The 26,195-nt window shown below is 53.8% G+C and overlaps 12 protein-coding genes across 12 annotated transcripts; 7 read left to right on the top strand and 5 right to left on the bottom strand.

Annotated features, from left to right (window-relative positions):
- Nucleotides 1–953: 953 nt before the first annotated feature.
- On the top strand, nucleotides 954–2,520 carry Z517_03682 (uncharacterized protein; the record flags this gene model as incomplete). Its single annotated transcript, XM_013432786.1, has 2 exons — nucleotides 954–1,098; nucleotides 1,169–2,520. The coding sequence occupies 2 exons, from the start codon at nucleotides 954–956 to the stop codon at nucleotides 2,518–2,520; spliced, it is 1,497 nt and encodes a 498-aa protein (XP_013288240.1).
- A 554-nt stretch (nucleotides 2,521–3,074) lies between these two features.
- Nucleotides 3,075–4,532, bottom strand: Z517_03681 (uncharacterized protein; the record flags this gene model as incomplete). Its single annotated transcript, XM_013432785.1, has 1 exon — nucleotides 3,075–4,532. One exon carries the CDS (start codon nucleotides 4,530–4,532, stop codon nucleotides 3,075–3,077), a length of 1,458 nt encoding a protein of 485 aa, XP_013288239.1.
- A 1,039-nt stretch (nucleotides 4,533–5,571) lies between these two features.
- Nucleotides 5,572–6,627, top strand: Z517_03680 (uncharacterized protein; the record flags this gene model as incomplete). Its single annotated transcript, XM_013432784.1, has 1 exon — nucleotides 5,572–6,627. One exon carries the CDS (start codon nucleotides 5,572–5,574, stop codon nucleotides 6,625–6,627), a length of 1,056 nt encoding a protein of 351 aa, XP_013288238.1.
- Nucleotides 6,628–7,572: 945 nt separating this feature from the next.
- Nucleotides 7,573–8,766, top strand: Z517_03679 (uncharacterized protein; the record flags this gene model as incomplete). The annotated part of the gene is made up of 1 exon (XM_013432783.1): nucleotides 7,573–8,766. The coding sequence occupies one exon, from the start codon at nucleotides 7,573–7,575 to the stop codon at nucleotides 8,764–8,766; it is 1,194 nt and encodes a 397-aa protein (XP_013288237.1).
- Nucleotides 8,767–8,935: 169 nt separating this feature from the next.
- On the bottom strand, nucleotides 8,936–9,990 carry Z517_03678 (uncharacterized protein; the record flags this gene model as incomplete). Its single annotated transcript, XM_013432782.1, has 3 exons — nucleotides 8,936–9,159; nucleotides 9,337–9,503; nucleotides 9,728–9,990. 3 exons carry the CDS (start codon nucleotides 9,988–9,990, stop codon nucleotides 8,936–8,938), a joined length of 654 nt encoding a protein of 217 aa, XP_013288236.1.
- A 1,369-nt stretch (nucleotides 9,991–11,359) lies between these two features.
- Z517_03677 (uncharacterized protein) lies at nucleotides 11,360–13,437 on the top strand (the record flags this gene model as incomplete). Its single annotated transcript, XM_013432781.1, has 8 exons — nucleotides 11,360–11,660; nucleotides 11,730–11,806; nucleotides 11,862–11,946; nucleotides 12,001–12,258; nucleotides 12,309–12,436; nucleotides 12,498–12,804; nucleotides 12,855–13,245; nucleotides 13,320–13,437. 8 exons carry the CDS (start codon nucleotides 11,360–11,362, stop codon nucleotides 13,435–13,437), a joined length of 1,665 nt encoding a protein of 554 aa, XP_013288235.1.
- Nucleotides 13,438–14,587: 1,150 nt separating this feature from the next.
- On the top strand, nucleotides 14,588–16,684 carry Z517_03676 (uncharacterized protein; the record flags this gene model as incomplete). The annotated part of the gene is made up of 1 exon (XM_013432780.1): nucleotides 14,588–16,684. One exon carries the CDS (start codon nucleotides 14,588–14,590, stop codon nucleotides 16,682–16,684), a length of 2,097 nt encoding a protein of 698 aa, XP_013288234.1.
- A 406-nt stretch (nucleotides 16,685–17,090) lies between these two features.
- Nucleotides 17,091–18,554, bottom strand: Z517_03675 (uncharacterized protein; the record flags this gene model as incomplete). Its single annotated transcript, XM_013432779.1, has 2 exons — nucleotides 17,091–17,923; nucleotides 17,996–18,554. 2 exons carry the CDS (start codon nucleotides 18,552–18,554, stop codon nucleotides 17,091–17,093), a joined length of 1,392 nt encoding a protein of 463 aa, XP_013288233.1.
- Nucleotides 18,555–19,451: 897 nt separating this feature from the next.
- Z517_03674 (uncharacterized protein) lies at nucleotides 19,452–20,465 on the top strand (the record flags this gene model as incomplete). The annotated part of the gene is made up of 1 exon (XM_013432778.1): nucleotides 19,452–20,465. One exon carries the CDS (start codon nucleotides 19,452–19,454, stop codon nucleotides 20,463–20,465), a length of 1,014 nt encoding a protein of 337 aa, XP_013288232.1.
- An 876-nt stretch (nucleotides 20,466–21,341) lies between these two features.
- Z517_03673 (uncharacterized protein) lies at nucleotides 21,342–23,168 on the bottom strand (the record flags this gene model as incomplete). The annotated part of the gene is made up of 1 exon (XM_013432777.1): nucleotides 21,342–23,168. One exon carries the CDS (start codon nucleotides 23,166–23,168, stop codon nucleotides 21,342–21,344), a length of 1,827 nt encoding a protein of 608 aa, XP_013288231.1.
- A 993-nt stretch (nucleotides 23,169–24,161) lies between these two features.
- Nucleotides 24,162–24,662, top strand: Z517_03672 (uncharacterized protein; the record flags this gene model as incomplete). Its single annotated transcript, XM_013432776.1, has 1 exon — nucleotides 24,162–24,662. The coding sequence occupies one exon, from the start codon at nucleotides 24,162–24,164 to the stop codon at nucleotides 24,660–24,662; it is 501 nt and encodes a 166-aa protein (XP_013288230.1).
- A 286-nt stretch (nucleotides 24,663–24,948) lies between these two features.
- On the bottom strand, nucleotides 24,949–25,878 carry Z517_03671 (uncharacterized protein; the record flags this gene model as incomplete). The annotated part of the gene is made up of 2 exons (XM_013432775.1): nucleotides 24,949–25,217; nucleotides 25,302–25,878. 2 exons carry the CDS (start codon nucleotides 25,876–25,878, stop codon nucleotides 24,949–24,951), a joined length of 846 nt encoding a protein of 281 aa, XP_013288229.1.
- Nucleotides 25,879–26,195: the final 317 nt, after the last annotated feature.

The following is a 26,195-nucleotide window of genomic DNA, read 5'->3' as shown; positions in this document are numbered from 1 at the left end:
ATACTTACTTCGAAGCTCTGCCGCTGTCAGCATTTGCAACCTTTCCAAGCAACTCCAAATGTCACGGTCCGCTTCTTCTACTTCATTCATCTCTGAGGCTACCATTGCCCCCTCGTATTATCGGCGGTTCGTTCTCCGTCTCCCGTGCTGTTCCACCATATCCTTGGCGGCAGCGGCTACCAGTTACGGCTAAGAAGCAATGCTACCCCGTATTCGTATGCCTCTACCGAGTTCGTATCCTGGATGGAGATCCACTGACTGTCTCCACTCACTGCCCAACCGCGCAGTAAATCACCCGGAGGTCACCCGGGGTGTCTATATACGGGACCCAACATCGACGTCGTGGTTGCTTGGCAGAGGGTTTCACGATGCTCTCAGCCACAACGACAGCGTTGCCTATGGCTTTCATTCTCCCAGACCCAACTGTGACTGAATGAGAGTCTGGCGATCTGCGAATCTTCAGCACAATCGTCACAAGTATTGTCTGTTTCCAAGGCTTTGGTTTGGAAATACAATATCTCTCGCTCGAACTCCGTCGCATGTTTGATGATTTCAAGGCTGCGCAACGATATCATTCTGCTAAAATTCGGGCAGTTGCTGCCTCGCATATATGTGTCTAGGGATGATTCGCCTGAATACGACAATGTCACTGCCGGGGACCTCCCGGGAGGACATCTCAGGACATACGCAACTTTCAGGCTTTGACCACTTAATATAGCATCACAGTCGAGGCAGCACCCATATGCAAGACACTTTGCTCCCTGATTGGATTCCCGGCATTTGCGAAAGTTGGTTCTGTGGCTGCCGCGCAAAGGTCTGGCGGGCGCGCAACTCGTCTCCTCATTTCCAGGTCTCTTTCTGGCCTTGCAACAAAACGATGAAGTATAAATTGAACGGACCTGGCTGATGGAATCTCTTCCATCTTCCACAACCAAGCTTCAACGTGCATCAAGATGAAGGTCTCAACTGTCTGGAAAGCTTTGCTTCTCTCCTTGTCTGCGGGCAGCACGGTGGCTGTCGGCGATGTTGGTGGTCAGCCAGGAACGATACCCGCTACTTTCCCACCTTTTCTAGGGGGAAACTCGCCATGGTTTCCTGGTAAGCCTATATTCAACTACAATGGACCAGAGACTCGGAAGTTCTTCTAACTCGGTGCGTTGAAATATAGGTCCGAATGCAACTGGAATTCCTTATGAAGTCCCTGAAGGATGCATCATCGACATGGCTTCCATCACCAGTCGCCACGGTTCCCGCTACCCCGACCCGGCAGTGTACAAGCAGTGGCTGGGCCTCCAGTCCAAGATCAAAAACGCCTCTGCCACCGGCGAGGGAGCCCTCTCGTTCATCTCGTCGTGGGATCCTACGATCAAGAACCCGGGTCAGGTCCTAACTCAGCTGTCCGTCGGCGGCTACAAGGAGATGTACGACATGGGCACCGCCTACCGCTGGAGATATCCCGACCTGTACACGGACAACAGCAAGCCGTTCGTTCTCTGGGCGAATGCATTCTTTCCCACTTCGCCTCGAGTGATCGACTCGGCCAAGCTCTTTGCCCGTGGGTTCCTGGGCCCGAACGCAACGACCCTCGGGACCGTGTACGTGTTGAACAACACCGATCCACGCGGACTGGCGAACTCGCTTGGAGTGTCGGACCTGTGCCCCGCGTACAACGACACCATGGGCGGGTCGTCGGCGTCCAAGTGGGCGAATACCTACCTTCCTCCAATCGTGGAGCGAGTCAACAACCTCACGAAGCCCAAGGGCGCCGTCAACTTCAACACCACGGACGTCGCCATGTTCCCGCTCCTCTGCGGCTTCGAGAGCGAGATGACCGGCCGGAGGAGTCCGTGGTGCGACGTCTTCACCGAGCAGGAACTGCAAGCGTACGAATACTTCCAGGACCTGCGCTTCTACTACGGCCACGGGCCGGGCTCCTTCAAGAACAGCACATTCATGTTGCCTTTCCTGTCAGCCCTGGTCACGCGCTTCACGGATGGTCCGAAAAAGACGTACAAGTCGAGCGACGGGATGACCTTTACTCCGCCCGCCCTGATCGTGACATTCACCAACGACGCGCAGATCAACCAGCTGGTCAGCCAGATCGGCGTGTTTGACGACGAACCGGCGCTGCCGTCGGACAATATCCCCCAGAACCAGCGGTACATTTCGTCGCGGTACGTGACGATGCGCGGCACCGTCGGCTTCGAGCGACTGACCTGCACCGCCGCGGGCGAGAACAACAACCAATCCGCGAGCCAGTTTCTCCGCATCGTCCTCAACGACGTCGTGTACCCTGTCGTGGGCTGCGACTCTGGACCCGGCAGCTCGTGCCCGCTGGCCCAGTACGCCGATCTTGTGGCGCAGAAGCAGACCCAGGCTGGAACGTTTGTAGACGCGTGCTTTGGAGCCAACCAGACCGCGGCGAAGGCTGCTTTGGCAGCGGCGGGCATCGACGGGACCCCTAAGACGACCTTCCTCACGGATCTGGCTGTTCCGTTTGCGTTTAAAGTGAAACCGTAAGTGTCAATGGGTCACTGATCTCCGGGGGGGGGCTTGCCTGTCGATGTGGTCCATGTGATATTTGGGGGGGGTGGAATTTATTGGGATCGAGTCTGTCAAGTAGGGAGCACAATCTAGGGCTGAGTTTCGGGTAATACATGGGCAGATGATAATTACTTGGTGTATGGCCTTACCAGCCTGCAAAGCTATCTATGACTCGCAAAACATCCTAGATGCTCCGTGATGGTGTGTCTTATTCCGTCTTCCGTCCATTGTTGACTTAGGATACTGTTTTTCAGCAACGTCAGACGTGCCTATATCATGACGATCGGGCTATCTTCCGGTCATGGAGGTTCTGACATGGAAAGCAGAGCGTTGAGGAACTCGTCTGATTCGGGAGAAAGGCGTACGCTGTACATCACTGGCTAAGCTGAAAAAAAAAATACCCTCACGGCCCTTGTCCCAAAGGTCAAGTCGAGGGTATATACTCGACAGGTCATGACTTGTTCGTTACACGGATGAGCCCACTCGCGGTCTGCTCTAGGTGACCATCGATGGACCAACCAAGCCGAGCATTATTTCCCCTCAACCTCTCCCACCACTTCGACGACCCGCTGGCGCTGCTCCTGCTCCTGCTTCCGAAACTTGCGCACCACCTGCAACGTGGCGTAGTAGCTGAAGGGGAGGGCGAAGAACCACAGCCCGAAGTTGATGCTGGCCGTGGCGATCAGGGCGGTCGGGACGGCCTGCACGCCAAAGCCCACGGCGACGCCGGCGGTCTCGATGCCGCGCAGGAGCGAGCTGTACCGGATCTGGTCGCCGGGGGAGTCGGACAGGTTGCCGATGCACCAGTAGATGTAGTTCTCGACCATGCCGAGGCTGATGCGCTCGAACATGTACAGGCCGAAGCCGCGGCCAAAGGTGCGTTGGTTGCCCCAGTCCAGCGTGGGGTCCGTGCGGCGGTACTCGTTCTGGATGACGACGGCCCAGATCCACGTGGCGCTGTTGAGCAGGGCGATGAAGACGTACGTGGCCACGGCGCGCGTCTTGCGGTCCTTGACCCACGGGACGTCGACGAGCGTGCCGCACAGCCACGTCGCCAGCGTGCCCACCACCGCCGACATGAAGCTCCCCAGCGCGCGCGACCGCACGGTGAAGTACGCGGCCAGGTAGGTGCCAGGGTACGCCTGGATCCAGCCAAAGTACCAGAACAGGGGCGTCAGGAGGAGGATCGACTTGCTGCGCAGCAACCGCCACATCTGGGCGAGCTCCGTCTTCCAGGCGATGCCGCGCTCGGCTTGGATGCGCGTGCCGTCGTCCCGTCGCACTTTCTCCGGGTTCGAGAGCAGCAGGCCAAAGAAAAAGCCCAGGCACTGGATGGCGATGAAGGCCTGGTACGTCTTGTACCCGACCTTGCCGCGCTTGTTGGTCGAGTGGTTGATGGCGAGGGAGATGGCGCCACCGATGATGTTGCCGAAGTTGCGGAACGTGAACCACGTCGCGATGTAGCGGCCTCGCTTGTGCTGCTCCGGGTATCCTGTGGCGATGGCGCCCTCGACGCTCCAGAAGAAGCCCGCGCTGATGCCGCAGGTCACACTGCCAAAGTACACCATCCACGTGGCGCCCGTGCGGTTGTTGAGGTACAACCCCGCGGCGTACAGGGGATAGCCCAGGGACCCGATGGCGAGGGTCCAGCGGAAGCCGATGGCGTTTGTGAGCCACGGCCCCGCGAAGCAGGTCACCGTCATCAAGGCGTAGAGGAGCGCGTTGGCCGTGTTGACGAGATTGGGACTCTGCGATCCTCCGACCCCGAGACCGTTCATGGCGCTCCAGATCCCGGGGGCACAGAACGCGCAGAGCCCGACGACCAGGATCTGGAAGAGCGTCCGGCGGAAGAACGTGGGGCGGATATCGCCTGGATGTAAGACCTCGTCGTCGCCATCTGCTGGATCAGACGGTGGAGCTGACTTCGCAGGTTGAAGCTCTTTATCGGAGGAGAGCCCCGTCTTTTTGTCACCGGGCGGTGTAGCCATGTTGACAGCACGGTGGCGGCTTATGACAAGATCAATAGCAGTTCTGGAGCCTTGAGATCTCGTATTCTCTATTTCGAGAACAAAAGCCACATTTATGCCGCCTGAACCTAGGTAGACTTACCTTCAATATACCTGTCGACAACAACAGGAATGAGTGGGGAGACCTATACTCGCCATTGCTGGGGTCGATCACGCAAGGGTCTTGGAGGTCTTGATGCAGCACCACAGGATGTCAAGCTACAAGTAACAGGACCCATTTGTGTTATCTCGACAAAGCAGTGGAATGACCCCCATATCGGCTAGATAGATGCGAGTTCTAGCCGGCCAATGGTCGAACAGACAAAAAAAAAAAATAAATGATCGTCAATGGAGATCCACAAATATGGCGACAGGGGACCAGAGGATGATATGATCGCCGCTAGAAACCGAATTTTGTGTCTTCTTGTTCTTCTTGGCTCTGTCGACCGTTGACATTTTAATTACGAGTACGAGCGTTCATCAAACCAGAACCCAAAGTCAGACTCTGAAACTTGCTAGTGTCTTGGTGTCTGGGTGATCCGATGTAGAAATAATAACCTGACTTTTCTGAAGGTAACGGTGAGGGCAGTGGATCCTGTATCGGCGAGACTGGAGGAGCCTCCTCCGAGGAGGCGACGACCATCCTGACATGTAGATGTTGCTGACTGACAGAGAGGCGATATACTTTGTGTTATTCCATTCCAATATCTCTATATCCCCATTCCTGTAATTCGATATGATTTCTCCTCGGCGATTTGACGGCGCTTGTGCGGCTCGGATTTCGGCGTTGGGCGGAGGAATCTGGGGAAATCAAAAATCTGGGGGGAAAGAACAAAGTCCTTTTGTCGTCTCCAACCGATCAATTCTGGACCACTTGAAACAATAGCAGCATATTCCGAGGGGAACGGTTGGAAGACAGTGGCAAGTCTAGGGAACCCTTTGGAGGATTTAGACAGCAACGACAATATTGGTGGCAGAACAAGACAAGACAAGATTCGATCAGACGGGGAAGTTAGCTATGATGGCCACAGCCAATTCACTGAGCGGGCGATGCTCAATCCATCTTCGAAGCGTACTACGCCTCACAAGACCAATATCCAACCAACAGTGTGGGCTGAGCAGTTCTCACAAGCGAAGCCCAGGTTATCTTCGCCTCGCTGCACAACCCGCGGCGAGGATACTAGGTCGACAACAGCCCCTGCGAATGCTCCATGTAACCGCTATCCGTCAACAAAGCGAGACAGTCTCAGGCAGTGACAAGACCAGCAGCGGCGACATCCTCTGCTCTGTCACTCCCTCGCCGAGCGGGGATGGACGGACCGTCGCCACCGTGACAATCTCCAATGCCGCACGGCTAAACAGTCTCAACAGCACGCTGATTGGCAAGCTCACGGCGACACTACGATCACTCGCTCGTGAGCCCAACTTGAGCTGCGTCGTCCTCAAGGGCGCCATATCAGAGAGCAAAGTGGCCGCATTCAGTTCCGGCGCCAACATCTTTGAAATGGCTCACATCAACAACTACAACGACGCCAAAGACTTTATCTCGCGTCTGCATGGGGCGTGTCAGGCCGCCAGGGATTTGCCAGTGGTTACCATTGCGCAGATCCACGGACTGTGCTTTGGCGGGGCGCTGGAGCTGGCGGCGGCGTGTGACTTTCGATACGCGACGCACGAGTCGTCCTTCAGTATGCCGGAGACGAAATACGGAATCCCGTCGGTGATCGAGGCGAGGCTCCTGGCGAACATTGTTGGCTGGCAGAGGACAAAGGAACTGGTGTACCTCGCAAAAATCTACAATGCAGAGGAGATGGAGAAGTGGGGGTTGATTGACGCCAGTTACGACAATGCCGAGATGCTCCAGCGGGAAGTCGACAAGGCAGTGGAACTCGTTGCCTCGAATGGACCGGAAGCTATGAGGGCGCAGAAGAGACTGGTCACACTGTGGGAAGAGACAAGTCTGAGCTTTGGTGTCAAGGCGGGAATCGATTCCTTTGCAAGCATGTTCAGCGACGGAGGATCCGAGCCAGCCAAGTACATGAGAGTATTCACCGAGAGAAAGCACGGCAGAGGCTGAAGGAAGTCCTTGAAGGAGGGTGACTAGCTGCGCGGCAGCAACTCTGCGTTCTTCGAATGCCTTGCCGTAAATCGCCGGAGGGCCCGAGCATAAAGTGCCTCGCTCAGCAGTCCATTGGTATCGCCAGGGACAGCCGACCAAAGTGTGGAAGGCTGTTCCTGTTTCAATGAGAAGATCACAGGTGGCCAGCAACAGGTGGTAGAGGAAGAGTGCTCTGTTATGTTGGTATCACTAGACCAGCGGATAGTCGGGAGAGGCGATGACAGCAATTCGGCAGATAGGGTATGTATGGAAACAAGCAGCTGACAGTTAACTTCAAGAAGGCAGGAAACCAATATGACAAATATTTTATGGCTGTTACTGCCTGGGGCCATCACCTGTGCTGTTTTGTCGACTCAGACACGGACTCGGGCCATCACAATGCAGTCTTCGTACACAGGTTTCCGTATTCTCTCAAATTTCCCTCGTACTAACCACCTTCATTCTCGCACTATGAGACCCAGTGGAGTACTTGGAAAGATCGGATACCAGGTTTGCTGGTTCACCTTTGTCGTCCTCGTGGTACACCCTTGCGCAACCGAACCCACCCCGTTGACCCTGGTAGATGGAGACCGTTTGGGCGGCACTGATGGCTTGAGACTCCACTATAGAGATATAAAGGCGACATAATAGCGTTTACCGTGGACCTGGTACAAGGACGTGCCCAGTCGCTTTCGTGATCCTTAGAACGGATGACGCCACGTTTTACCCACTACACTAGTATTTCTGTACTTCTCCCAAGGCGGAGAAGGCCACTTTAGTACTTGAAGACCAGAAGGTGTGTCGCTTTCCTCTTGTATCGAGTATTATATTGCTGAGAGTAGTTCACATACTCGACAAGCAGCAAGTCGGCATCCTTATTGACTCTTCATTTGCGACTCTGTTCCTCCAACTAAAAAAAGAGCCATGGCTACCACAATCCAGCCCTTCGGAGCGCATCCATCCAAACTCGATGGCACTCCGCTATCGTCTTTGCCCATCACCTTTGAACCTTTTGATCTGCCCTCCACCAACCAGCGTATCCTCGGACAGCCTCATCCTGCGGACACTGTCATCCCATTGGCATTGAAACCATCTGTTCGCGATGGCGCCGACGTTGATCTGGACACCGTCGTCAACACGATAAAGTCGCTCCAAGCACAAGGCGGCATCCTGACCGAGGCCCTTGCCCGCCATGGAACCCTTCTTTTCCGCGGCCTGCCCATCCACAATGCCCAGGACTTTAGCAAATTCGCCCATGCATTCGGCTACCAACCGCACGAGATCATCGGCATCGTGGTCAACAGACCGGTACTGGCGCCGAACGTGGCCCCGGCCAACGAAGCGCCCAAGGACGTGCTGATCTACAACCACAACGAGTCTCCCCAAGTCCCGCACGCCCCGGAATACATCTTCTTCTACGGCCACCGCGTCCCAGAAAAGGGCGGTGAAACACCCATCTCGTCGTCTCTGGAACTGTTCTATCGCGCACAGCAGGAGATCCCCGAGTTTGTCGCGGAGCTCGCCGAGAAGGGCATCCTCAGCAGGGTCACGTACAAGGTCGACACGCAGTACGAGGGCGGGTCGACGCTGAAGCAGGCATTTGGCAAGGAGATCCAGGATGGCGACGACGAGGCGACCAAGCGAGCCAAGATCGAGGCCCAGATCGCGCGCTACGGTCGGGGCAAGCACACGACGTGGGAGTGGACCGACGACGGGAGCATCATCTTGACCCACCGTCTGCCCGCCATCCGCACCCAGCCAGAGACAAATCTGCCCACGCTCTTCACGGGCCTCGCGGCGTATTACAAGAACATCCAGCACAACGCCGACAAGGGCCGCAAGAGCGCGGCAGAGCAGCTATATGGCGACGGCACGCCAATTCCAGAAAAGTACGTCGCCCATCTGGCCAAGATCACCGACGAGATCCGCGTGCTGCACAAGTGGGAGCGAGGCGATGTTCTCGTCTACGACAACATCATTGCCCAGCACGGTCGACAGCCCTGGGAGGGTGAGCAGGGAGACCGGGTGGTCATGGCGAGTCTCTTTGACGGACATAGAGTGCCTGGAGCGTACGGCAACGAGGATTGGGCTCAGGTTGTCCAGGCTCTAGACGGATGATGTAGCCAGTCCGCCTTGAGGACATCGAATGTGGGTGTGTGGACAGAAGCTTCAACATTGTTCTTTAAGAAGTATGATTTTGACAGATTGTTTGTTCTTCTCGTTCACAGTTATTTTTCTATCGATCTAATACTCCCCAGAGACACACACCACTAATCTACCCTGCCAACTAGAGCCCAGCAACCATACCGTACGTCAAGACACCCTCACCATCTGGCCGCGCCCACCCCTCGGCGTCGACGACTCCCTCGCCAATCCTCACCAGCTCGACAGTCTTGAATCCCAGATGGGTATAGACGTCTCTTGCGTGCTGATTAGTCGCCTCCAGCCAGACAGGGAGATTTTGCTCGCGAGCTTTCTTGAGGAAGGGATCCACTAGGTTCCGAATAGCGCCTGTAATGTAAAGGAATGTACAAAGACGCTCTCCCCCACCCTTTGGGATGAAGGGGGGCCGAGCAGAGACAAACGTTAGCTAAGTACTTTTCATCAAAACTCAAAACAAGTCTTGCCGTGGCCCAATGGGGGACAAGACACCACCCTCTGTTGAGTAAACAGTTCGCATGGTCGTACCTTTTTCTAGCCTCTCCGGTGACCGGGCAATGAGGTTGAGGTACCAGTGGGGTCGATCGCCGAGATGTTTCGCCTTGAGCGCGTCGTACTTGCGCCGGTACTCTGCGGCCCCTTCTGAGATGGCCGCCGAAGAGCTCGGCACGGGCTTTTCGATCCCTGGAGGAAGCCTGTGAGTCATGAGCCGGTCCCGGTGGACCGTGAGGTTAGCGACCTAGCCAGCAACCCTTGGGGGGAGGAAGAGCGAGAGGCAAAACGAAGCAAAAAAAAAAAAAAAAAGAATATGTAACAAATATCTTTCTTCGCCTAGGTCCCCCCCCCCTTTTCCTCCCAAAGAAGAAGAAGCTAGGTACAGCAGTAGGTGGAGCGTATTTTTTTGGATTCTCCCACTTACCACAGCGCCACGCCGGCCCAATCAAAAGTATGCAGAAGGATGCCTCCGTTCTCGAAGCGAGCTTTGATGAGTGGCAACCAGTGCTGGACGCGGTTGTTGAAATCCGCCAGTTTGGGGTGGTCCGGCCGTGAATCGCGGCCCAAGAAGAGGTAGCGATTCAGGGCGTCGTTGGCGAAGCCCGCGGCAATCACCTGGGCGAATTTGTGCACGTCCTCTTCCTCGCTGACGGGGGTTGGTTCGTGGGTGGCGGTGGTGGTGGCCATGGGTACCGAGTAAGTAGGTATCAGAGATGGTGAGAGAGTGACTCAATGAGCAAGAATACCTCGTGAGTTCGGATAGGTTGGAGGTATAACGAACAAACAAAACCGCGCCAACTTGAATTCTTCTCGCGAGTTAAACCCAGTCTATGAGAAATCCCAAATCCCAAAAGGAGGACAATGGGATCTACATACAGTACCAAGTACTCGGTACACGGACATCCAACAAGCAATCCACGCGACAAATCGGACAAGTCCGTCAAAAGAATAATAATACAAGAAAATAATAGAGCCTCGTCAGGTACCCACACAACCACGTTCACTATTGAGACTTTCATACTTGTAACCTCGTACAACGAAGTATCTCCGCGCAGTCAGTGTATGTACCATTCTCTCCAAAAAGAATGTCTTTACGAGATGAAATGCAAAAAGACGCCGCTCAGACCATTCATCCCTTCTCACAAAAATCTACAACCGAGGCGAGAAAATTGGTTTCGTATTACGTTATCGTGTCCTTTGGTTGGCCCAAGGGGAGACATGGTGTTAATATAGTCAAGATCATGCCATCGCTTGGCTCAAAAGCTTCAAGCGGAAAAGATAATGGGGGGGTTCATTGCTTGAAGTTATTTCCCGGGTCTTGGAAAGTTTCCTCCACCTCCACGTGGATGTGTAATGGATTCCGTCCAATCTCGTGGGGGGGAAGATGGTAAGAGACCACGGGACATATGCTCATGTAGTCGGTCATTCTGGATCATGTCTTCAATTATGTGTATAAACACCTGGTAGGCGTTTCACGTCCTTGCTGTCTCCTGCTTGTACCATGTACCTATGTATATACTAACTGGTATGCAATCTGGTCTCGAGCTGGTCCTCAACGATGTGGAGCTCCCACTCTCCTAGCCTCATGGACGGCCGTAAACCGCGTGATATGATATATCGCACCAGAGAGGCGAAAATTGCGCGACTTGGACTAGCAGCAGCTTCATCATTCCAACTCAACTCGCACACATGGCCGGATCTGCAACGTTCCCCCAACGTCTCGTTTCTGCAAGGGGCCGAATATCACACCCAATAACTCGGAACCGACTTGTCCACGGTAGCCACCGGAATAGGTCTGATGGTGCAAGATGCCCTCTGGATCGCGAGCATGATTCTGGCCCGTTGAAAAGAACTCTCTTTGATACGCCTGTGCGAATAAGGTGGTCTGTAGCAACGTGGGAAATACTCACTAAGTTAAGTTACTGTGAGTGGCGAGACTGAGCCTGCTCAGAAATGCCCCATTTCGTCTCAGAGCTGTCCTATAAAGATATTCTTCAGGGCTGAAAGAGAAAAAAAAAGAGAGTCTTACCGGCACAGCCTTGCAGAACACTCCAACATGTCTTTCGGCAGGGATTCCAGTAGTTCCAGCATCGACCACGGCACTGCTACATATGTAGTAGGGCCAGAAAAGACAGTTACTGCGTTAGAAGTCACCGACGACGTACCAGACAACCCTGACACCAGGCGAGATGTTTCCGGCGATGTCCTCGACGATGGGCTCCGACGAGGTCTCAAGGGTCGACATTTCGTGATCATTGCCCTCGGCAGCATCATCGGACCAGGCACATTCTACGGCTTGGGCTACGCCATATACTTGTCTGGTCCGCTGGGTGCGCTTCTTGGATTCATCATTGTTGGTATGTCAAGACACTCTCCCCAATACTTCAAGCCGCGTACCAGTGGCACAGTATACTGATCTTACGCAGGTATCTCCGTGTGGATATTGATGCAAAGCGTTGGCGAGATGACCACCTTGTTTCCCATCCATGGAGGCTTCGTCGAGGTACCATTATGCTCCAGCCCTCTCCCCCAAATCGAAAGAACTAACACGTTACCAGCATGCCGGTCGTTTCGTGGATCCAGCGCTGAGTTTCGCCATGTCATGGCTGTACTATCTCATGTGGAGTGTCTTCCTCGCTGCAGGTATGTCTTTAGTCCCCCAACATCAAGACATGTTCACCTGTTAACATTGTCAAGACTGGAACTCTGCCATCCTGATCCTCCGTTACTGGGTGCCCGAGACGACATTCCCTTCTTACGGCTGGGCCCTCATTTTCTGGGGAGTCTTCTCCGTCATCACACTCCTTGGCGTCAACGTGTACGGCGAGCTGGAGTATTACTTTGGCATGTTCAAGTTCATCTCCCTCATCATCCTCTTCCTCCTCTCCATCGTGGCCAATGTCGGTGGATTCGGCGGTGGGTACATCGGATTCAGATACTGGACGAAGCCAACGGGTAAGGTCTACAAGCATCTCTGTCGGGTATTGGTGAACTAACCCTGTAAGGTCCAATTATCCATGGAATCGACGGGTTTGGACAGGTCTTCGTCCTCGCGGCAGCTTACTACGTTGGCACGGAAATCATTTCTCTGGCTGGTGGCGAGTCCAGAAATCCCAAGAAAGATGTTCCAAGGGTACGAATATACACAAACAAACATTACATCCAGGTATTCAAGTTGGCTAATGTTGGCTCAGGCCATCAACTCTGTGGTATACCGTATCTTGGTCGTCTACATCGGCATGCCCTTCTTCCAGGGACTTATATGTCCCTCCGACTCCCCCGACCTTTTGAACGCAGATTCCGTGGTTGCATCGTCACCCTTTACAATCGGCTTTACTAAAGCAGGGTGGAAGACTTCCGGCCACTTTGTCAATGCTCTGATTACCGTGGCGTTTGTCTCCGCCGCCAATGGAGTGGTGTACGTGCAATCACGCACGGTCTATTCTCTCGCCTTGACCGGAAGGGCACCCAAGATCTTTGCAAAGACGACATCGCGTGGAGGTAAGAGAGGACATCCCCATTGAAAAAGGGGGACACTGACACTTTGACAGTACCCTGGGTGGCCATCCTGACCTCCAACCTCTGGGGCTTCCTATGCCTGATGAACAGAAAACTCACTGCCGGCCAAGTCTTCTCGTACATGACCAGCGTGGGCGGCACGGCGGCCTACATCGCCTGGGCGGCCATTATCTTCACGCACCTGCAGATCCGGGCCGCGGCCAAGAAACAAGGCATCGACGTGAAAACATTCCCGTACAGGGCCTTTGGGAGCATCTGGATCTACCGGCTCAACTTTGCGTTCAACATCTTCCTCCTCTTCATCCAGGGGTACACGGTCTTCAAGCACCCCTTTAACTGGCGATCGTTTATTGCGTGCTACATCACCATCCCGACGTTTTTCATCCTGTTCTTCGGGTTCAAGCTGTATTACAAGACACACTGGTATGTTTCTCTACTCATTGATACCTATACCCATACCTACGAGAGGAATGATTGATTTGACTGATCGTTCATAGGGTTCGTCTACACGAAGTCGACTTTTCGGACCGTCGGGAATGGATTGCGCCAGCGTCGAAAGCCTCGTATGATTCGAGGTCGTGGAAGAGGAAGCTGTGGGATCTGTTCAAGGATTAGAGTATCAGTCGATCTCTGAAGGAGGGTTCGTTGTTGGTCTGTGCTGGATTGAAGATCAGCAATTTACCACAGATAGCTTCTGGATGAAGAGTTTTTCCAGTGTCGGCAGTAGATATAGTCTTTGGAGACGTCTGCCTATAGAGAAGGAGGTCTGCTTGATAGAGTGTAATAGCTTTCTTACCTCATTTTCACGGGCAGAGGGTCCGTCTCTTAAATCATCGTCTCTTGCACAACTTGGTCACCCCTAGTTCGCTGTAGCGCGGCACTTACTCAATGGTAGATATGTGTCCGCTAGTTCCGGATGCAGGTATACACCAAGGCTAAGAAGAGGCCTTCACGATGCAAGCACACGTCCAGGCCCACCTGCAGGGCCAGCCTCATCTTCGACAAAGTTCAGCTTCGGCGGGGAAGCGACCGTCTCCACGTTGAGAGCTTGTTACGCAGATGGAACCCCGGTCAGGCCGTTGCCTCGAGTAGGCCAGCTTCAAGAGTGATGGAGGATCACCGATGCATCGAGAATGGAAATAGCGGTGTGATGTTTGGTTGCCCAAAAGCCCGTACATCATAGGCAGATCCACCATGAACCCCGCAACGCCCAGGTTGGTACCAATAAGGAGCCACAGCCTTGTCGTTCTGGTAGAGCCTTACACCCGCAACATGCACATCTCCCCGTGGACGAGTAGCTTGCCTCCAAGAATACTTCCACACAGGGGCTTGTTAAATGTCCATCAACAAGCAGCGTCTTCCCCTGATTGTGCTGGGATCATACTTCTGCAGGTCGTGGAAAACTTGAAATCGAGACACGACATAGCCCAAGAGGTCTGCAGGTTGATTGCAAGGTTAACTTCGAACTCAGCCACATTCGCCTGTGCCGTCCAATCAAGGATAGCCACATAAGTGCTCGACCTCCATGGTACGTTCAGAGTCCCGCCTCGTCCAATGCCTTAGCAGTCATGGCTGCCGGTTGCTCGAACCCGCCGCGGGGACAATGCTCCTTCCACTCGATAGTGTGGTTGCCTATTTCCTGCGTCAAGAACAAAATGAGCAGAAGGCCCTTTTATCCTCACGATTAGAAAATAAAGCCAATTCCTCCTCCACTATCACCTTGTCATAATCCCTGCCTGTGTTACTAGGAGCTCTCTTTCCGACCATGTACGAAAAAGCAAAACTGGAAAATGGATGCAACATCAGGCTCCTCGAACTCGAGCCAGGTACAGCCGACGATCCTGTCCGTTGCCGACTGCAGCCTGTTTCATTGGAATCCTGTCCATCGTATGAATGTATCTCGTACGTCTGGGAAGGACTTCCTGGAAATGCGACCATCTTCTGTGAAGGTCAGCCCGTCGAAATCAAGGCTAATCTGTATGCCGCATTGAAAGCCTTTCGGGACGTGGCCAAGGCTCGCACTCTCTGGGCCGACGCTCTGTGCATAAATCAGAAAGACAAACCGGAAAAAGCCAGGCAGATCCCCTTGATGCCGCAGATCTACGGACGGGCCCGACAAGTTCTCCTCTGGCTTGGTCCATCTCAGAGGCTCACAGAGGAGGCGTTTGACAAATTGAAACTCCTTGCCATGTTGTGGGAACAACGGGCTGGACGAATTGATAGACGACCGAGCCCAGAAGAATACAAACACTTGGTCATCCATCACAGATGTCACCTGGACGATGCGTCCGTTTTTAACATTAACCAGACACCTAGTTGGGCCTCTGCAGATATTTGTACTCCCAAAGACATCATCAACCGCCGGGACTCGTTGCCGAGGAGATGGGGACAAAAGGGGTCCCAAACATTCGAATTCGACAACGCTTCTATCTGGGAAGCCGTGGAAGGTCTGTTTTTCAATGTTTTCTTCTCACGTGCCTGGATTATGCAAGAGGTAGCACTTGCCAGCCTTGCACTGGTATACTGTGGCGGTTTTTCACTCTCCTGGGAGATATTCCATAGTGCATTTAACGGATGGGAGCTTCTCTTGTTTCATCTATCAAGACAACATGACGCAATGGATGGGATAGCCGCAGGCATTTGCACGGTCGGAGAAGCAAGGGAGAGCTTTCGTGTTTCTGAGATGGGCAAAGACCTTTCGACCGCAGTGGCCAGGTTCGCATTCTCCAAAGCAACTGATCACCGAGATTACATCTACGCTGCACTAGGCATGATCACGACCCATCATGGCATTATACCAGACTACGAAAAGGACGTCGAGGAGGTTTTCTTAGACGCGGCAAAGCGCATGATATCCCAACGACAAGATCTGTACCTTTGGGGTCGTAATTGCTCTCCTCGAAGGAAACGTTACAAGGCACTACCTACTTGGGTTCCAGACTGGTCGGTTCAAAACGATCATTATGCTTTCCTGCATATGACCAGAGAGTCAGTAACAGACGTTCCAGGCCATTGTACGACAGTTGGACGTCGACTGAGGGTCAACGTACACTTGCTCGATACCGTCTGCTTTGTCACCAAGGTCAACCTCGATGGTACAGTGTTGGGAGGAGCAGCAGAAAATATTCTTTCGATATTTACGCGCTTGGGACTCGACCTCTTTGGCGTCTATCGAACCGACTATTTTGGTGAAGGTCAAACACCTAATAGCTGGAGACACCTGAGTGAGCCACAGAGTGTCCAACTATCAAGGCTGGGAGACGTCTTCTCTATTCTGACCAAGCTTAATCGAGTGCCCAGTTGTGTGTTGAAAACACTGTCTGAATTTCTTGTTTTAGGAGAGCGACCTGGAGATCACCAAAGACTCAACATTGAGGCATTGTGGGATGCCTTATGCCATAGTTCCTTCCAGTTCAATAGGGGCAGAAATCCTGGGCTTCAACTTTTTCTGTCCTGGTGGTTTGCAGCCGCTTGTTCAGCATGTGGCAGCTTCACGATAGATGGAATTATCAAGGCTCCTAAGGCGTACGACATCTGGGTGGTGGCAGCGATGCAATTAACCGCATCCGAGGAGTCGTGTCGGAAGTCCTTTGAGAGCATTATTGCCGGGATCATGTCCTCTATTCAGGGAGGAAAGGACTTGTTTGTCACCAATTCAGGATATATCGGTCGCTGCTCTCCCGGCGCTGCAAAACCTGGACATCATGTGGCCATTCTCGGGGGCGCATACCGACCGTACCTTCTCGAGAAGCAGACCAGCGGCCTGTTTCAATTTGTCTCGTATGCGTACGTAGAGGGTATGATGGGCGGGAACATTACGCTGCCTCCACGCGCCAAGGTCAGTATGATCGAGATTGAATGACGAAAGGAACTGGAAGATTGGGCTGGGGAGAGAATTTGAGACTACAATAGTCAGAAGTACCTTCAATAGAGTGGCCGTCGTTCCGTTCGATCTGTATTCGTAGTCGACTTCCACATAGGTAATCGCTCGCATGACGTTCGTTTTACCCGGGGATGGCAGCACAAACCGCCAGCAAGCCTTGACTTCGGGTCTGTTCGCGATCGAGTTGTATTCACAAATACGACGGCGCTGCCTTCTGAGCTCGTGGCCCTGAAACGTCTCGTTCTAATCGTGTATGTAAACAAAAATGGCGCTGTCCGGCGGACAGATCTCCGATCCGGAATCTAATCTAGCCCTTGGCTCTCCCACTCCTATAGAATATCATTGTAACCATGACCCGCCGCCCACGCATAATTATATCCTAACCTTACAATACCATAAGCGAAGAGATACCGACGACCACCACCACCATCAAAAGAGAGCGCCTCAGATCACCGGCAAGCCTCACACCTGCGCTAGTAGTCCCCGCCGTACCGCAGCAACTGTCCCGGTCATAGGTCACGTTGTTGGCGTCCGCGGCGACCTGGAAGACACTGCCGTTGAAATTGCCAATGTTGTAGTAATCGACCAGCAGGAAGTTGGGCGGGCGGTCCCACAGGGCGGTGCAGTTGAGGACGGTGCGGCCGGACGAGCCGAACCCGGCGTCGGCGTTGGTCTCGTTCAGCATTGTGAAGAAGGGCACGTCGATGCTGATCCCCGCGACGTTGACGTCCAGGTTCAGGTTGTGGTTCGCCATGTACATGCGGTTCTCGCGCACGTTGCGCGCCTGGTCCGGCGGCCGCTGCGGCGTGCACGGGAAGTTGCGGTCCGTCGGCGAAAAGGGCGTCTCCCACATCTGCGAGAACTCGTCGAGCAGCCAGGGGATCGCGGTCTGGTTGGCCTCGTAGTCCAGCATGACTACCGCGCGCTGGTTCCGGAAGATCATCTCGGCGAGCGTCGGCCACGAGTCCAGCGGCATGGGCTGTGTCGGAGGCGTGTAGACGAAGTCGATCAACCCCGAGTTGACCACCGGCGCGGTGAAATTCTGCGGCGCGACGACGTCGTAGTTCCCCATGAGGATGGTGATGACGTCGTAGGGGTGCTTGCGCAGCCACTTGGTCACGGTGCCGAGGTAGTCCTGCAGTGTGCCGGCGTTGAGAAGCTCGCAGGACGTGTGGCAGAGGTACATGGTCCCGTCCTCGAGATGTGCTTGGAATTGTACTGCAATAGCAATCCAGCCATTAGCTTCATACTGGCCACACGGAGAGACAATGGAAACGGACAAAAACGTACACATGCGGATCCCGTCGTTGAGCTGAGTCTCCACATCCAGCATTTGATTCGAGGCAAGATTCCCCGGACGGATAAAGGGGCTGTTATGGGCCGCCACGTAGGTGATGTTGCTGAACTTGCGGTTGCAGAATGACGGGTGTCCATTACACGGGACGGTGTTTGTGGGCGGTACGGTAGACGATGTGCTCGAGGCTGTTTGGTTCGTAGTCGCCGTCCCGTTCAAGGTACTCGTTGTCCTCGAACTGCCTACCAACACAGTTTCGGTGGCCGAGGATGATGTCGAAGTCGTCGTCGCATTGCCGGACTCTGTACCGGATGAGGTTGTGGTGCCGTTTGACGTTGCGAAAAGACTCGACAGGTCTGTCACAGTGGCATAGTCGGTGGTTGCCGTGATGGTTAACGTGCTCGACTCGTCGGCGTAGGTGGTGCCGCTGGTGGCATAATCGGCGCCGGTTGCGGTGGGTGTGTCTGTCGTCTCGGTCGTTCCGCTCTCACTATCGGACTGCGAAAACGCTTGAAGCACAAGGCCGGCAAGGGTAAGGGATGTTATCAGCCGCATGTCTGATACCGCTTTAAGCTGAGCCCGGTGATGGACACAGCATCTAAGAGGCAGAAGCGTTGTAGAACATTTTTTCGAGAAACAATGGACTTGGCAATAGGCGGAGACGGCATGTCGTCTGAACAGACAGCGACGGGATAAAAACTTCACGTGATTGTCAGGAACCACACACTAAATACCTAGGCCATGAGTTGCCATCATCCAATACTATTCGATGACGCGCGTTGCTCGGGTGCTTGGTTCGGAGAAATACTCGTAAGCCCCTGAAACCCCATTGCCCGATGGTGTTGGCACCCAACAGGACGGCCAGGCTAGTTACCCAGCAACATCCCTTGGATAGCTACAGTGTCAGTTCTCGACTCCCATTGAGCAGTGTTTTGATTTGATTCACTCGGCCCAAAAAGACGTGGTGGCTGTTTATTGGCGGCGCCCTCATTTCGTCGCGGTGGCATTTTGACATAATTTTGCGATGCGGAAACAAGGTTGTCGCCCGGTTGCCGATTGCAGCCCTAGGCCCCACTCGACCTTACCATGTTTGGAAGTGATACGTCAGGCTAGTGGGCCTTAGTGCAAGACAAGGCTGGGATCATCATTGATGTTCGTGATGTCATTCATCGTTCCTGGCCGCCAGAACGTCCCATTGGGAAATCCACCTCTTGAGTTCTCTGCGTCCAAGCCACGGTCAATTATTACGAGTGCACCGCTCTCACACTCGATCCCTGCCACAGGTCCTTGAAACCTACGCGGCTGAGAATCTTGGCACACATCTTTCCAGATGTCGTAGCCCAACACACCACTTCCCTACTCCTCTCTATCAATTAATCCGTCCCATGATGATCTGTACCTTTCGATGAGGAGGCCCGTCTAGATTGGCTTCCCAGACATTTCAGCACCAGCATGGCCTTCTTCAGACGCACCAAATCTGAGAAGCCCGTCAACCGAGACCGCCCATCCGACGAGGTCCCATATGGCTACACAAAGTCCAAACCGACAGCCCTCCGCACATTCGCGGCGATAATCTATCTTCTTGCCACAGTCTTCCTCATCTTGGTGGAGATAGGAAACATCAACGACAAGGCCGTCATTCGGTCGACCTACTTCCTCAAGATCGACCTGGCAAACATCATCCCGGCCTCGGTCCCCAACGCCATCTTCATCAACAGCATAGCCCAATCCATCGGGCTGCACGACTTCTACCAAGTCGGCCTGTGGAATTTCTGTGAGGGATACAATGGCGAGGGAATCACGTACTGCTCCCCGACCAAGACGCTGTACTGGTTCAACCCCGTGGAGATCATCCTGGACGAACTCCTGGCGGGGGCGTCCATCACGCTGCCCAGCGAGGTCATCGACGTGCTCGACCTCGTCCGCCTCGCGTCCTTCTGGATGTTCTCATGCTTCCTGGTCGGGACGTGCCTGACGTTTCTCTGCATCTTCGTCTCTCCGCTAGGCTTCTCCCAGCGGCCCCGGTGGCGACATAAGGCGAAAAGGATATTCCTGCGGCAGCTGCCCATCTCGATCCTGACCCTGGCGGCGTTGCTCTTCACCGCCGTGGCCACGCTGATCGCCACGATCATGTTCCTCATTTTCCAAGACAAGTTCTCGGGCGCCGCCGACTTGAACATCCACGCGCACCTGGGCAAGCCGATGCTCGCGTTCATGTGGATTGCCACGGGTCTCAATCTGATTGGGTTCCTCATGCAGCTGGGCACCTGTTGCGGCGTCTGCTGTTGTACCGGGAGGCGCAGGGCGGTCAGGCACAGTCAAATGACCGAGGCTGGGCGAGGGGGGGTAGTCGACAACACCGAGGGACAGGGGGAGAAGACGGCGCGGGACGTCGACAGCAGTGCCAGGACAGATGGGTCTTCTGCCGGGGCATTCCCTGCGTTCAGGCGGAGCAGGCGAGGCTGAGTGTGCTGTGGTCGTCTTTATGTTCGGGATGAGCAGTACTGATGAGGAGCATGCCAAAAACTCATTGAGCGCATCTGAACGGTTGTGTGCGGCGGACAAGCCAAGGAACACTACAAGAAGCCCCTTAGCTATCTATGCACATACACTTTCCACCAGATGTCGGTCCACAACCGGCGCCTTCACGAGTTCTCTTCTTGTCCCTCGGCACGGAGCCCACAAGTGTTCTTCCGTGTCGTGCCAACACAGACAAACGCCCCGAGTATCTTTGCCGGGTTCCAGAAAGAGAGGATCCAGGCTGGCTGACCGAAGAATCCCCGTCTGCTTTTCCTTCTTGCCTGCTTCTCTACCTGTCTACCTGTCTACCCGTCGACTCAATTGTACCCGAACAACCACGTCCCGATCTCTCCCATGCGAGGGTGTCATCATCTACCCGCGGCTGAAAGGAAAGATCAGATCAAGTTGCTGCCTCGTTAGCACCCAGCCAGGATAAACTCCAGAGGCCAGAACGCTCGAGAAAGTAAATACATCGCTGTCCATACCATCGAGTCTCACCGTAAGGACAGACATGTTCTATGTTACTTGTACATTCCCTGCTTCCCTTGTCTTATTTTCTTCAAAGCCCGCCAGCCCGAGTTGGTCGGTGGAGAAACGGATGCTGAAGAGAAATGTCATGGTTTTTTCCGATGATATATTCTACAAGGGCAATAGTCTATTGCCGTTTCATTGATCATAAAGGGGCCGGATCCCTCGTTTCCAAAATCGGGGCAGGATCTCAGGTCTCGAGTGGTGGTGGCTAGGACCCCCAGTGCCCGATTCTACCGTGTAATTAGAGAATACTCTTCGCTAAAGCGCATCGCAAACATCGGTCCTCGCTTGTTAATAGGTAACCCACTCCTGCGTCCAGACAAGACCGCCGCTCCCGCTCTCTTGCCACCGATCCTCGCCGGTCCACAATCCTGTTCCTCGCAACCTGCCCTCTCTCCCTTCTCGGTCGGCGTGGCAATAGCGTAACAGTACCTTCCTCTCGTCCAGGAAGAACGTAATGTCAACCCACTTCGGCTCCAATTCCTCCGCCACAGCGCCGCACTGGACCACCGCGTGTTCTTCGATGCTCGCCAGCTTTTCGGCGATGGTGTAGACGCCCAAAGTGTCCCATACGCGTGACTGGATCTCCGATTTGTTGAGAAGGGACGTCACTTGATACCGGACTTTGGTAGACCGACAGTCCGTTGTTCCTATGTAGATTGGGGGTCCGATTCCACTGTCGACACTCATCGAGTGCTCATCATACGCGAAGAAGGATGAGCGGTTCAAAATACTCTCGCTCAGGACCAACAAGCGCGCAAAGTGTGCGTTCAAGGCTTCCTTGCGCTCGGCGTAGTTCCGACAGGACTTGTGGCAGTCACAGGTTTCTGGCGGGTCACACAACGGCACGATCACTTCACCGGTATCAGCGGAATGAAAGGCCATCTGTGTCAGCAACAAGAGATATGCGGCCTCGCGATACGCCTTGAGAAGCTGAGACATGTGTCGATCCTGCGGGCTGTTCCGGCATTTTCCGCTCTTGCTGTATTCTGCATATGCCATACTCCATTGCAACAAACGGGAGATGTGTGTTTGGTGACGCTGGAAACCCGTGCCTGTCAGCAAGCCCTGTTCGAGAAGACCCCATGTGTGCCATATCCAATTTGCTTCTGTGAAGAGAATGTCACGGGCCTGCGAAAGTGAGTCGAATATGCGAGGGATGGAGAGAGGATTTGGGTCAAGGTAGGAGGTAGTTTCGCTCCCTGTCGGAGAAAATGGACTTAGATATGGACCAGGCATCGACTCGGCCGGTTCGCTGAGGATCTTGGCCGCGCCTCCAAATAGGCGGACGGACTCAAGCTCCAGTCTAAGGAAGAGGCGCCTCAGACTGTCATGGTTCACCTCAACGGCACGATACTGCGTATTCTTGTAAGTTGTGCGCATCTTTCCACTCAGGACGCCCTTCAGACCGTTCGTCATGTGCAGTTGCGCCGCATCGTAATTGCCCTGGAATGTTTCAAAAATGCTGAAGAGTTTCATGACAATCATGTTAATTTCGGCGGCATTTGGATGTGAAGCCATGTCATCCGACAACTTTCGGAGTGCCTTCTGGTACAGTTTATCTGCAATGTCGCAATACTCAAATGCCTCGCGCGAAATTCCCAGTTCGAATCTCCGGTGGACAGCTCCGACTGCTGCTGCAGCTGCAAGTACTGTGGGATGTTGCACACATGCTCGCACAATGTATGTTCGCCAGACTGAGCTGTCGAAATATGCGGCGAATTCGGGGCCCGTCCGAGACCGGAAGAAGTCGAAACAGAAGAAGTCATTGTCCGACTCAAACATGACATTGGATGGCGGCCGCCAGAGTTTGTCTAGAGCGGATTGGGTCTTCGAGTTGTTCAATGCCGGGATAGCAACTTTGCCTGTGCCCGTCTTCTGTCGCTTTGCGTCGGCCTCGGTATATAGGGGTGATGACTCCTCTGATGTTGAAGGTTGGTCGGAAGTTTGACTGACATAGCCGTCGCATTTTCGGCCAGTACTTGTGCAGCGTCGGCAGAACGGTTTCTCCTCGTCACATTTCTTGCGCCGAACTTTGCACGTTATGCACCCAGTTCTGACCTTGTGATGTGTTTTCCGAGTTCTCTTTGGCTTCTCCATCAGCGGGAGGTCCGCCATGATGGCTGTGCTTGTCATCGTGCGGAGGTATACAGCCTTTGAACAACAAACTCGAGATCAGAGAAACAAGGCAGTGTCATTCCACCAAAATGCGGGGCATGGCGATATATGTACTTGTGCTTGTAGAAGCCCCAGAGGCTGTTCCTTACCGAATACGTGCCATGCATGACTCCTTAGCATTCCGGAAGTGCCATCCCAGGCAGAAACCCTTGCCTGTTGAAGCGTTCCTGACTAACGTAGGATACTGATGCGTGATTGGCTCGAGCGTACTTTTTCGCGCAAGATGTGCCAGGTGCTGACATGAAGTTCCAGGCAGCAAGGGCACCAACGGCGGAGTGGCTTCATGAGATTGGCTCTGTGGATGCCGCGGATATACTGGCCCGATGGTAGCCGCGAAGAGTCTGGCTGCTTTGGCACAGCTACCGTCTGGCCTGAAAGCAGCCTGAAGGGCTCGGATTCGCGATTCGCCAATTCCAGAGCAACAGGACCACAGTGCCTAACGAGAAATGAAGATCCAGTTGTTCAGCGAACCATAATAACGTGAAGGGATGTCATTATTCCTCCTTTTTTCTGCTTTTGCCTCGGAGTGCGCATGAGCTCCGAAACTGTCGTCGTCCGATTCTGTGTGCATTGATCAGGTGAGCACCGAGGTCTAGGAAAATGGCTGGTAGATACCTCTTGGTATGAAGGCTAGGGACATGATTGAATCCGGACCCGTTCGAGCATGGGTTCTGTGAAGATTCAGTGGAATGACCAGGCGAAGGATGCGTGAACAGCAGGTGACAGGACATGTGCTCGTTCTTGTTTGCAGCTTGTGCGGTCAACGCCCGCAGCGGCCCCCAAACATGTTGCTTGCACCCCGCATAATAAGACACACCGACGATTGACAATTGACCTTCACACTATCCTATTCCCACGACAAGAACACTCCAGAATCTCTCAGTCCATCTCCTCATTGCATCATCACCCTCGGCCCTCAAGTAGTCACTAGTCATGACGCCCTCGAACAATATCGCCTACACCGCACCCATCAACCCTCCATCCACCTCACCGAAACTCACTATCTCACAGATCTGGCAAGGTCTCGAGCTGAAGATCCGCGCGGGCCAGGACTTCGTCGGTGGCGCCCTCCTCTCCACAGACGTCATTTCCGAGTCGAAAGATGAGCAAGGCCGACCCGTCACGGTGCGCGAGGTTGTGTTTCGAGACGGGAACAGGAGGGTGAAGGAGACGTGTGTCGCGTACGAGGCGATGAAGGTCGAATTCCACCAACCTGACGGCTCCAAGGTCCAAAACATCATCTCGCAAGGTGCGGGGCCGGAGGGCGAGGATCTCTACATGACCTACACGTTTGAGTGGCTGCATCCCGAGTGTGAGGGCGACGTCAAAGCATTGGAAGAAAAGAGGCAGAAAGAGACCAAAGTGGCCAAGATGGCAGTCGAGGAAACCATACGGGTGATGAGAGAGATGGTCAAGGACGGCAGGATCAAATAGTCAGGAGAGATGAGCGGTCAGGCACCCCTCGACTACAAAAAGTATCATTGAGGATGGCACGGCTAGTAACGCGCAGAGAACACATAGGACGCCCATCAATGTCCGCTCTTGAGTGCACACTTGGTCATTTGCCAATGGGGTAGTTCAGAACAGGCATATGGATGAACGGCTAGCATCAGACATGCACTATGGACAATTCCCAACGGATCTTTAGACTGCTCAAGGGTGATTCAATGCCAAAATAGAGCCGCTTCAGAGTTGTCCAAAACCAAGATGACACCCAAAACTACACAAATTCCCACTCAATAACCCTGTCTCTGTTCCTTTCGCTTTCCAATATTGCCCGAATTTGCAGATCGCCCACGCCAAATTGCTGCCTCAGAATTCTCCAGAGTGTGTCTCGTTCCCAGGCTATCTCTTCTTGTAAGCTCGGGTCATTGCGTGAATTCTGTGTTTGTCTTAGACTTTCTGCCTCGACAGCTCGAGTAGGCCCGAGGTACGGTGGTCCTCTCCTGTGGCTGTCCTCGTCGCTTTGCGTGATGATATTTGAGGACCCTGTCGCAGGACCGTGAGGCGTCCAAGGTGAAAGAGGTGCCCATGAGGTGCGTGGTGAGAAAGATGGGTGTTGTGTGTGCTCACCTGAAGCTGCCCTTGAAGATCGACGACCATTAACTCCGCCAGTTGAAGCTCTTGCCTGCAATAGAGCTGGCTTCAGTGGCACATTCTGTGGTCCAGCTCTCAGAGGGGCATAGGGGTCTTGCAGGCTCAGGCCGCTTCCAGGCGAGTGCAGTAGCCCCTGTAGTGACTGGCCTTGTGAGTCGACTTGTTGCCGACTTGGGCCAGCAGACTCTGGCTGTGCTTGAGAATTGGCGAATTGCTCGGTTATCACGTCTCTCCCTTGGCTACCGCGGTTCCGTCCTCCACGATTCCGTCTTTTAATCGGTTTCGGTTCTTGTTCGGAGTTGGTCGTCTTTTGAGGTGTGGACATCTTCATCTCGACATCTTTTCTCGCGTTATGCAGCGCTTCTCTCTGCTTTTCTTCCATCCGTAACCTGTTTCGCCGTGCTTCTTCTATAAGACGCAGTCGGCGGACCCCATTGGAGTCGGGATCAACCAAGATGTCTCTGGGTGGTGAGTCAAAGTCGTCTAATACAGGAACAGCTTGTGCCTCTTGTGTTGGTTTTGCTTCGATGAATTCCTCAGAGAACCTCTCCATGGTTGAACCAGTATTGGAAGTATCGGAAGAATACGTTGAAGGGGTTTTAGCTAGTCCACCTCTGATTCTGGGATGTGGGAGGGCCGTCATTGTGTGATATCCCAGCCACTGTGGGAGGGTCGACATCTCCAGGGTTGGCGTCGCAAGTAACAATCTCGGTCCTGTCGTCAGAGTGTTCCGGTGCCAGCACTCATTATATCAATGACTTGGCTCTGTTTATCGCAATCAGAAAAGACATTTGTCGTTTCCACGGCCAAGCAAACGCTCGTGCTCAAGAGCACCATTTCAATGACTACAACAAAGCGTGTAGGCGGTAG

Source organism: Fonsecaea pedrosoi (assembly GCF_000835455.1).
Source record: "Fonsecaea pedrosoi CBS 271.37 unplaced genomic scaffold supercont1.2, whole genome shotgun sequence".
NCBI lineage: Eukaryota > Fungi > Ascomycota > Eurotiomycetes > Chaetothyriales > Herpotrichiellaceae > Fonsecaea > Fonsecaea pedrosoi.
Note: the sequence above shows the minus strand (reverse complement) of the source record. Positions and strands in the feature narration are given on the sequence as shown.